Source organism: Rhinolophus hipposideros (genome assembly GCF_964194185.1).
Source record: "Rhinolophus hipposideros genome assembly, chromosome: 19".
NCBI classification, from domain to species: Eukaryota; Metazoa; Chordata; class Mammalia; order Chiroptera; family Rhinolophidae; genus Rhinolophus; species Rhinolophus hipposideros.
Window position 1 is genome coordinate 27952900 of NC_138065.1, and position 11380 is coordinate 27964279.

At 45.0% G+C, this 11380-nt stretch overlaps 2 protein-coding genes across 2 annotated transcripts; both read right to left on the bottom strand.

Moving 5' to 3' along the window:
• Positions 1–1736: 1736 nt before the first annotated feature.
• LOC308487723 (uncharacterized protein) lies at positions 1737–5745 on the bottom strand. Its single transcript, XM_081026327.1, has one exon. It carries the CDS (start codon positions 2762–2764, stop codon positions 2252–2254), a length of 513 nt encoding a protein of 170 aa, XP_080882453.1. The 5' UTR covers positions 2765–5745; the 3' UTR covers positions 1737–2251.
• A 53-nt stretch (positions 5746–5798) lies between these two features.
• SLAMF9 (SLAM family member 9) lies at positions 5799–10547 on the bottom strand (the record flags this gene model as incomplete). The annotated part of the gene is given in 8 exon segments (XM_081025242.1): positions 5799–6009; positions 6012–6020; positions 6411–6636; positions 6642–6682; positions 7438–7704; positions 7707–7737; positions 7739–7769; positions 10492–10547. Coding segments are annotated over 8 exon segments (855 nt in total). The 3' UTR covers positions 5799–5815.
• Positions 10548–11380: the final 833 nt, after the last annotated feature.

An 11380-nucleotide genomic window follows, 5' to 3' on the forward strand; every position in this document is an offset into this window, starting at 1 on the left:
CAGACTGAACTAACAGTGATAAGACTAATGAAACCGTGTTAGTGGACACACCTGGAAGCAAGGCCAGGTAGAGTGCTTGGGAGAGATAGGTGAAGCACCTTTTATCTCTTGGCTCCTCACCAACCAGAGGGGAAGAGCTCCTCCAGTGGGTTTCATTTCTGCTATCTCCCGTGTTTTATGAGGATAAACTAATCTCACTTGAACATTAAAATAAATTTTTGTGAATCTGAGATTTAAATGATTTTCAATTTTTAAAAGTGTATGATATGGTCATTTATTTTTGGAAGCTTATTTGTGTGTTTTATTATTGTCACTTTGCTGTGATTCAGGTGTATCTTGTTGGCTTTTTGGTAAAAACACGAGTCTCTCTTACAACTTGTTCCCACGCAATGCCAGAAATGAAAGGTAGAAAAAAAAAAGTCCGTAAACCTGAAAACTAAAGGTTCTCATCAGGTTGTCTTTGACCCTTAATCATAACTTTCTGGGAAAGTTTGTCCACCAACTAAGATTCTGTGTAACCAAAGTATCAGGGAGCCCACATGTTTTCAGCTTGTTGACAAGATCAGAAAAGGTTGTCAATTATAGGGACTTGGTTGACCACATGCCAGTGGCCACTGGTCCTGTCACCTGATGAGAAATGAAGTACTGTATGCCCAGTGCCTGATACTTAGTAGATAATTAAATGTTACCCCTCTCCTCTCAGTTTGTTTTCACCTGTTTCTAAGGGTGAGCAAACTTTGCAGACTGCAGTACTATCAGATGATTACTATCATGGCTTCCTACAGAGGAAGAGGACTGGGCCTCTCTGAGCTTATATTCCACCTTCTTTTTTTTTTTTTTTTTTTTGGATGTTTTGAGAGTTTATTTACAATCACTGAAAGGAGATGGTTCTGTAAACCTTCAGGTAATTACCACCTCCTTCAACTCACAACATACATGTATTTCAACATTTAAATAGAAGCCCATTCATTTTCTTCAAAAGTAATTTTCTACTACTTTTTCATCAAAATATAAAAAAGATAACATTCATAGTTTTAAAAACCTATGTTTAACCCAAATCAAGATTTTTCTACAAATAATACCTCTTTCCAAAAAGTTTAAAAGACATCACAGAATAAAGTGATGTTAAACCAAATAATCTCACTACAGCAGGGTACTTTACTTTTAAGAAATATTATGCAGTATTTTTTTCACCTTCACGCTAGATTTCAACTGTGTATGTGCTATGTAAACACACCAAATTAATCCAAGTCATTCATATTTATGCAGTAGACTGTTGTATATGACCAGTTACCACATAAACTGTCATTCCACAATTGCGAAAATGGTAAAAGGCAATCTTTATGAAAGCTTAAAAAATCTTAGTAAAAGGTAACCAACATCGCTCTAATAAGAGGTAATAAAAATCATCTCTTTCTCCTACCTTCTTTTCCACTTTGAATGGTACCTTTTATAGCATATTAACACACAAAGATATTTGTATCACTTTTACTTGTCAGCGTTTTAAATGACTGCTTTCTTTTCTGATACACTGAATTTATCAAAAGGCACCAAGATTAGACTTCCAAGTAGTTTCAAAATTTTTGTTTCTTTTCAAGTTCCTTTAGAATGATTTTTCTCACAAAAGTGTATCTCTAAGAAGAAAATGAATAACACCACATAGTAACTTGAAACTTGGGCCATCTGAAAGGTATAAATATATTAATAGGTTCCTTGAACTTTTCATTTAGGATAGAGTCAAAATACCTTTCTGAACATAAACATAAAAATAGAGCACATTTATAACAGTAGGAAAAGGCTTAAGCTTATAATAACAATGTATTAAATCTGACATTACGACACATGGCCATGTAACATTACGACACATGGCCAAAAGCATTAGAAAAAACACTGCCAGATACTCTGATGCATTATCCTGAAAACATGTCTGATACATAACACTAACATATAATAAAGTATAGCATTCATTTTACAGGGAGAAAACATAAGTTTTATCACAAAACCAGATTTACTGGATTTCAGCTTTAAGTTTTAGAGATAAAAAGGAAAACAAGATTCACCCTTAAAATAAAAAAGTGTATATATATAATCCATTATTATTAATACCTTTTATGCTCTTACAATGTAAAACATTTATAAACCTCTACAAATTTTGGCCAGTTAACCTATTTGGCTTTAACATAGTCTAAATTCCCTTCTGAGAATCAGATTAATGTCTTCAGTCCAGCAGTCCAACATGGATGGAGCAATTCTATTTCTTTTTCTTCTTCTTCGGGGGTTCATCTTCAGAGCTGCTATCTGTGCTGGTGCTGCTGCTGCTGGAAGAGCTGGAATCTGAGTCTGAATCAGAGGACGAGGACGAGCTTGTGGAAGAGGCAGAAGACGATGAACTGGAGGAGCTTTCATCAGTGTCACTGTCCTCTGAGGAGGATGAGGTAGACGTTTCTTCACTCTCTGATGAAGAATCACTGGCTGAACTGTCACTGCTATCGCTACTGGAACTGGTTACACTCTTAGACCTTTTTTTCTTGGTCTTTCTTTCTATGTTAGTTTCTCCAATGCTTTGTTGTAATAATAATCTATTTTCTTTTTCTTTTAAAGCTTTCTTTAGTTCTGCTGTTCTTGAAGGTCTGTGTAGGTATTTTCTTTTTCCTGTGCATTCATAAGTCCAGTGTCCAAATTCCAAACATTTCTGACACCTTACATGCTGCTTATTTGCTTCAGCTTGTCTCCGGGCTATGAGCCGATGCATGGGAGTCGCCATCTTAGTGCGGTTAAGGCCTCTTCCACCTTTTTAAGGGTCTCAGCCTTCCTCTTCCAGATGCCCTGGTGTCATGGGGGAGACCCTGCTCGCTGCAGCATTTGTCACGCGAGGCGACCTGCGGAGTCTCTAGTCCTGCTCCCCACATAAGAACGCAGGATATGGCTAGGCCAAAAAGGAACACCCACGGAGCCATAGGTAAGGAAGTCATACCACTGTAGTCTCACTGGTGGCACTCCAGTCTCACGGGAGGCTGGAGTCACACGACCTGCAACTTGCTGTCCGCTTCTCTGCCTGCCAACCAACCGACTCGACTCTCTACTCTCTCGACTGGACTCCCGACTCACTCACTAGCACAGCCACGGCAGTTAGATCAGTGGCTAATTGGCCCACTGGTTACAGCTGACGGCCGTCCACTACCCGAGTCAGTACCTTCCACATGAGGCCGAGAGCCTGGAAACTACTCTCTGGAACTCTGTCCCCACACCTGGGCTGTTGGGACCTCAGCCTTTCTCTGTTCAGAGGCCCTGTGGAAGAAGGGACTTTGCCAAATTCTAGGGAGAGCCCTGGGTCAACGGTACTGGGACCATTTACTCCTCTATTTACTTTCTGTGTGCCTAACTCTGAGGAATGAGCTGCCCCTGTGTATGCAAGATAGACTCCAGTTGGTTTTGTTTTTTCCAGTGTTCAGAAAGGTATTAAGGAACTGGAGGAAATAGGGGCTGCAGGCTTGGCCCTAGAACTCAGGCCTTTTTGAGAGTGGGACTGCTCAGGCCACAGAAGAAGCACAGAAAACCAGCCTCAGGCCATGGACTGCCTTCCAGCAAGATCTGGGCTCATGACTTCAGAGAGTAGTTGATCTGTTACCAATCTTAGGGGCTCTTTGGGGACTGGTTTCCTACCCTCACCACTTCCGCCCCAAGCCCCAAGGGGCTCACTTTCCTGCTCATAAACCTAGGCAGGAAATCCCTGCTTATCTGTTGGTTCTGCTTCCTTTCCAGTCTGGGAGGCCTGGCTTTTGGCTTCTGCCCATGCCCCATTCTGCTTAGAGCCCTCCTTCTGGGTACACTAGTGTCTTGCCGACTTGTCCTGTTTTCCCAAAAGCAGTGTCTTTGGTCTCCAAGATTCTCCAATGCATCCCACAGCCCCATTCATGGCCTAGTATCCCTCCTCTTGAAAGATACTTTGGAGGTCAGGATCCTTTTCCTCACAGAGAGAGAGGGGAAGGTGAGGTTCAGAGAAATGTCAGGTATGGTTTCTGCCACACGACCAACTCCCAACCCTTCAGAATCTCTTCTGAAACTCCCCAGGGTCACCTGCTCCTCCTGCTTCTGTGGGAGCCAAGGTACATCCTTAGCCATGTCTCTAAGAGCTCCAATCCTCTCCTTCAAAGTGTTCCTTGTGGAAAGGGACTGTGCCTGTCTAGTGGGGCGGCCTGCGGGGTCTCTGGTCCCACATAAGAACGCAGGACATGGCAAGGCCAAAAAGGAACACCCACTGAGCCATAGGTAGGGGAGCCATACCACTATAGTCTCGCTGGAGGCTGGATTCACACGACGTGCGACCTGCTATCCGCTTTTCTGCCAACCAACCGACTCCCCACTTGTTAGTTGCAATCCGCAATCCACACTCCGCCGCTTGCGAGCTCAGCCACCAACTTCTTGCTAGCCCCCATTTTTCCTGCTAGCATAGCCACAGCAGTTATATTAGTGGCCAATGGCTCACTGGTTACAGCTGACAGGCAACTAGCCACAGCTGATGGCCATCCAATCACAGTTGATGGCCATTTACTACCTGAGCCAGCACCTTTCTATGTGAGGCCAAGAGCCTGGAAATTGCTTTCTGGGCAGTTTCTGCCACAGTGCCCCAGTTGATGTTTCCTGAACAAAATGTCACAAGCAAGAGGTGAGTGGCAGAGCAGAGCCCAGATCTGAGCTCTCACCCAGCACTGTCCCTACTGAATCCTACACCACCCCCTCCAATTCACTCACTCCCTACACATGTCCTGTCACTTGGGTGGCTCCCAACTCTCCGCCCAATCCCCCTACCCCATGGCAGCTGCATAAGATTTGATTTTGTGAGGATGCCCAAGTCTTGGGCAGTGGCAGATCAGGCCTGGGTGAGGAATTCTGGCTGGTCATTGGACTCGGGAAAGAGCAAGAAAGTAAACATAAGGGTCTGTGCTTGAGGGGGTGGTGTGTAAGGGGTGGGCATTAATCCAGGACAAGAATCTAGAGAGGTCTGAGACATGGAAATCTATAGAAAAAGGACAGAAAGGACAGTAATATTAATCACAAACAGAGGTGAAGGGTCCAGACCTCAGCTATTGATCCAGCTGAGTTATCATCCCTATGGGGTAGGCACCAGAGGCCCAGAGCAGCTGGCATCAGGGAGATGACTGAAGGGTCCCAGGCTCAGTTGGACCCAGAATAGGACTGCACTAGGGGGTTCCTGTCTTCCTGGCAGCACAGCCTCTAGACTGGGGTGGGTTGCGTGGGAGTAGTTAAGTGAACTCGTCTGCCAGGGTGGAAGTAGGGCTATGAGAGCAGAAGAATCTTAGCAGGAACAATACAACCCATGTAGGGTTCTTAGTGCCTGTAATGCTCCCATTGAGAAGTCACAGATTCAGTTAGGTTAGAAGAAATCTCTCCCTTTTCTTATTTAAAGTGCAAATGTTCTGTAGTTGGTGGGGAAGGGGATAGCTGGTTAATAATAACACACCAATATCACATTGTGAACACTCACTTCCGTCACCAAAGGCAGGCGTGGGGGAGCATGTGGACTTAGAAGGGTGCACCTGGAGTATAAGGAAAGGTGATTTGGAGGGGGCACCTGGAGTAGAAGGAAGACATAGGTTTGCCAGAGTCACCTTGCTCCTCCAAAATGGCAGTCACCTAATTTGACTTTATTGCCAGACAATATTCCCTGTAAGAGTGTGGCACTTTGGACTCCCACCCTTGGCCCCTGGGAAGAGGATAGCCTGAGGAGTAGAGGGAGGATTTCCTGGGCTCTGGGAAGAAACAGTGGTCAGGACAGAGCTCCCCAAGGATGTGATCAGTGTAGGCTGGAGCCAGGCTTCCCTTTCTTTCTCAGCTTCATTCTGTTTCTCCTGAGTTTCTTCATTCTTGGTGTCTTGCATCTTGCCTGGCTTTGGATGAGCCACAGCCCCATGACCAGAGTTACCAGCAGCAAGAGAACGAGTAATGCCTTGGCCAGAAGGCAAAAGGAAGCTGAGGACTTCTCTGAGGATAGCCAGGATCTAAGACAGAAGAAGGAAGGTGGGGGGACTCACCAGAGGAAGGGGTGAGGTCCAGGTGAGGGGGTAGACACCTGCCCCAAATCTGACAGAGGTGACACAGATTCAGTCAGTTGATTTTCCTTTTCAAGTGTCTCTGGAAATACATATTCTATTCACAAAAGCTCAGGAACTGAGATCTGGGCAGCAGTCTCAAGCTGAATGAGATAATGGAAGAGACCTTTGGAAGTTGGGAGCTCTAGGAAAAGGGAGGGCTGTTTCCCAATCCAGGGGTCAAGTCTCTATGGGAGGGGGTTAGATTCTAAATTTCATATACTATCTTGGGAAGAACTGAGGGAGGGAGGTGGTGGCCTGAGGCTTGCAGTAGCTCAGGAATATCTGGGGTCCTGGTACCTGCACAGAAGGGACCAGCGGGTATCAGACAGGCACTGATGTTGCTGATGGGGTTGCTGGCCCTGCAGGTATAGGAGAGGGCATTGTCCCCAGGCCTCCAGGATGTGCTGAAGACAGAGCCTTCATGTGCTGTGTCATTGCTGTCCTCCTGGGATATCCAGCTGTAGGTCACATCCAGGCCTGCCTTCTCTACAGAGCATATCAGAGACATATTATAGGAACCTCCTCAGAGATCTCAAAGTTCACAGTGATGCGAGGTTCCAACAGCCGTCCTAGATGAAGGAGGGACAAAAAGGCCCTCTGGGTAATCAGGGGTTTTATCTGTTTTCCTAAGTTCCTGACTACTAGAATTTGGGTGCTGTCCTCTGAGAGCCCCTGTACCCAAACAACGATAAAGCAGAGTTCCCTGGGCAGATGCTGAGGCAGACAGAGCTGCTTGTGGCATATTCCACCTCCCCTTCATGCCTTGACTTCTCTCTCTTGCTTTGGTACCCCATCTTTCTCCAAACCCCATTCTGTCTCCTTGATCCCAGAACATATTGTCACCCTCAGGGGGGCATTTATAGTTGAATCATTGTCTCTGCAAGAATCAAGGTAGACTATCAGTCAATGTCACAGGCACTAAGAAGAAACTTGGGTTCAAGTAGAGAGGAGTCACTGATTAGTAGCCCTCAAATCACATATAGGAGGATAAAAGGCTCAAGAATGGAGGTGGCATTCACCTCCAGGATGTAAAATCTCCCTGGGAGAAACAGGTCTACTAGAGATCTACACACAAAGACTCTGATCTCTCTCTCTGTGTTGGGTACCTCCACAGGAACAGCCTCCATGCCCAGTGACTCGCTGTTCCAGGTTACTCCACCCATGGCGGCAGCCCAGATGTTGGGGTTGGGCACACTGGGGACAGTCTGCTTTCTAGTCCCAGCCCCTCAAACCATAACCCCAACTCCTGCGACCCTTCCTTCTTTGCATGGGAAGCTCAGAAAAGCCAGAGAAAGTGGATTTTTGGTTCCTAAACTAAACTCACGGTAGACACGTAAATTGTAATGCTGCATGGTAAAGATCTGGGATGTCCTCAGGTTGACTTGAGCTTGATAAGGCCCCGAGTCCTCCCAACTGAGATTGTTGATGTGCAGAGAGTAGCTGGGGTTCTGGAAGCTCACTCGACCCTGGTAGCGAGGGTTGGTCACTGTGATGGTAGCAGGATGTCCCTCTTTCTCCAGCACCACAGTGGTAAGCCTTATGTGGGAGGACCAGATGATGTTCTCAACCTCTTCATCAGATGGTATTTCCATGGTATTTCCTGAAGGACTGCAACCACTTCCTCAGGACCCAAACCATCTCCAGAATCTCCTTTGGCTGCAGATAAAGAAAGAAAAGGGATGCAGACAGCCCAGCTGTTGTCTCTGGGCTGCTGAGTCTGGCAGCAGGACTGTGGTCTCAATCTCAACTAAGCAGCTTCTATAGCCCCACACTCAATTTTGTCCTCCAGCTGCCTCTTCTGGTTTTAGCTTTCAGCTGAACCTGACTTGAGCACCTACCAGGGGTGCTCTCCCTTCCATATTCCCAGGTTTCCTCATCTCTTAGTCCTGCCCTGAAGCCATATCCAATTTTTCTTCACTCCAGAAGAACTAAAGTATACAACCCCAAAGGAAGTACCTTGCTAGTCTAAGGCCCAGCAGAACAGAACAAAGGAGGGAGGACACCTGTTCTGGAGCTGCAGTCTCTCTCACCTTCCTGGAGCAGCAGGAGGAGGAGCAGCCACAGAAGGGCTGCCATGTCAGCAGCCCTGTGCACCAGAATGTGTGACTTGGTCAGTGCCCAAGGCTGTGAAGAAGACAAGCTGTCAGGAAGCTACTATAGACAATGATTGACAGTCCTGAGGAAAGGGAAATAATTTTCACCCTATCTCCAGCCCTCTAACTTCCTCCATCCTCACAAAGTCCCTCCCTGTCCATCTTGGGAAGAGTTCTCTCTCTGAGCCTCATTGTCAAGATGGTTTACCCACTGACTCATATTTCCTATTCATCAGCTCAGCTCAGATCCCATTTCCTAAGTGAAGCCTTCCTAGACTCTACAACATCTATGTCCCCAGGCCTCCCAGACATACCACGTCTCCTGAACTCTTAGAACACTTCCTATCCAGCCTTGGCAGCGCCTCTGTTTCTGAGATCATTTGATCTTATAAACCTCTTTATCTCCCTAGACAGACTCCATCTTTTGGGATATTTCTGGCTCCTATGCTTGACACATGTAGCACTCAACTGACATTTTTGGAATGGATGAATGAATGAATGAAGTTTTTCTATTTCAAGCTAGTTATGTTCCCAACTGAGAGATTTATTCAGAGGATGAAAAAAAATAACCCTCTAAAAAAAAAAAAGCAATTTGGATCAGAGAGATGATGAAGGTTATTAATATTATGGAAAGACTTTAAGTCATTTTGTGAGGCTATGATGTGGATCAAAGCTATAGGAAATCAGGTTAAGGGTAAGTGCAGAGAATCAAAAATCTTTCTGATGGTCAGAGCTGTCCAGGATGCAATGAGTGACCTCCTAGTTTTCAAACTAAGACTGGACAGTCACTTGCTTGGATATTTTGCAACATCTCTGGCATTAGATGTATAGACGTAATAGATGTAATAGATGTGAACAAAAGCAACTCCATTTTTGTATCCCGGAGTTTTCATGCTGTGATCTTTGACCAATCTAATATTGTCCTTAGCAAGACTATCGGTGCTTTCTAGTTCATGCTATCTGTATTCCTTAAAATGTAGCCATAAATATTTTTGTTAGTAATGGCCAGAATGGCATGACAACTGAGATAAATATCAAACGGGTGATAGTATCGAGACCACCAAGAGGTATGGCCGCTGTCAATACTGCATTCTTGGTCTTGACAATCGTTAGTACCTGAGTTACACTATTAAAAAAGTACTATAACAGGAGTCTGTTACTGGAGAATAATTTGCACAGAACTTCTGGGTCATCTATCTGCTGTGACCCTACATTCCCATAAGTAAATTACCCTATAATAAATTCTGTTATATTCTATGGAGTTGCTTGCTTTGTCTTTTGTTCTGAAGATACCTCCTCATTACCATGGCCATTACACTTTTACACTGTGGGACATTTACACTGTGGGACAGAGAGGTATTCAGACTAAATAAACTTTAAGTTTCTTCCAATACTCAATTTTATGAATCTGTGCCATGATGAGGAAGCAAGAGTGGTGTCTCAAGACCAAGGGCACAGTGGAGGCAGATATATTCAGTTCTGGTCCTGGGCCAACATGTCATACCATTAGGTTAGCAAATGTGGCACTCATACACGTATTTATTGAGTAGCTTCTATTGCTCAGACATTGTCCTAAGTGCTGGAGCAGTGACCAAGAATTTTAGATCATGACTTCATGGAGATTGTAGGCTAACAACTGACCACAGAAGAGTAAGTACAAGTTTGATGAGTCCTACCAAAAGAAAAACTGATGAGCCTATGACAAGGGAATTTAGTAAGATTCAAGTCAGGAAAATCAGGGAAAAGTTTTCTGGGAGAAATAATATTTAAGCTGAGACTTCAGGGATGAGTAAGATCTCCTCAGTGAGGAAGAGAATGAAGTAGGTAGTTAATTAAGTTCAATTTATGAGCATCAAACCTCAGGGGCTGGGAATTTTTGAAAAGGTACATCAAATCTCACCCTGAGTATGAAAACTTTTTTTAATGTAAACTTCCCTTTAAAAAATTAAAGCAAAGGAAAAAATTCCCCAAGGTCATGTGCATAATGTTCAGAGTTTCAAGGGTTAGTATATCAATTAGGTTCTCTGAGAAGTAGATGCTGAAGTTAGAAATGAAAGAAGTTTAATGTGTGGGGGAGGTCACGTCTGTAAGAGATAAAAGGGGAAGGAAGCAGAATTGAGCAAGAGGAGCCTTGGACCACAATGCAAAGTAGCATCCGCTAACTCAGCAGGGGGCCCTGGAACTAAGAGCCTGTACTCTCACTGCACACAGTCATTGGCTGCAGCTGCCCAGGAGGAGCATGGATCCTGCAGGCACTGCAGCTGGAGGTTGTCAGGTAACTGCACCTCTTGCAGATGAAGAGAAGTTCTCTCTTGTAAAGGAGGCCCAGGGGCACCTTCATGGCTGCTACAGTAAATGTGCTGGTCAGCCAAAAGGTAACTGTGTTCAGATTGATTAACCTTGTCTCCATAAACAGCACATTATGCTTATTGAGTGGACAAAGGTAATTTCATCTTCCAGTCCCTACCCTGCCCTGCTCACTAAGGCCTCCCAATTTAATGTGGAGAAAATACTTCTCAGGGCATGGTTTTCAAGTGCTTTGAAAAACTTGATTTTCATTCTGACTCATGAATTGTGATCCCAATACAATCCCATTTCTGTCTCGTACTGCCCCATTAATCTTATTCAGTGGAGTAGTCTTCCCCTGCCCCAGAGGAGAACCCTGGCCTTAGTTTCTGGTCTCAGTTCAGAAATGAGAACTTCCTGTGCCATGTAGTATACAAATTCCAAACTTGAATTAGAATCAAACTTGCCTCAGTATAAGTCTGTTTCTGGCAGGAGACTACAGTGGAGGGGGGAGAAGGAACTCCTCTCTGCTCCCTCTCAGCTTGCCCCTCCACCCCGTTCCCCTCAATTCCCCTCCCCAACTCATGTCCCCTTTTCTAGGAAGGTAGGCAGGCAGGGGAGGTGATGACATCGTTCTTAAATAGCTGAATGGCTTTGCTCTCTGCAGGTCTGGCAGACTGTTAAGATGGACTCTTTTCTCTTGAAGGTAGTTTTATGGTTTCTTAACAGTTTCTACTGGTTCCCTCTCTCCTACTTTTGACCAAAGGTGGATGCATCTCTATTCTGGGTGGTTCTTTGAAACTACTTTCTCAGGCCCTGGACACCCTGGCCATACATCCCGCCCCCTTCCCTCTCCCCTCCACTGTCCCCACTTAAAGGCACCCAGGC

Coding starts and splice junctions, on each gene's coding strand:
- LOC308487723 (XM_081026327.1), bottom strand. CDS start 2,764: ATGGCGACTCCCATGCATCGGCTCATAGCCCGGAGACAAGCTGAAGCA.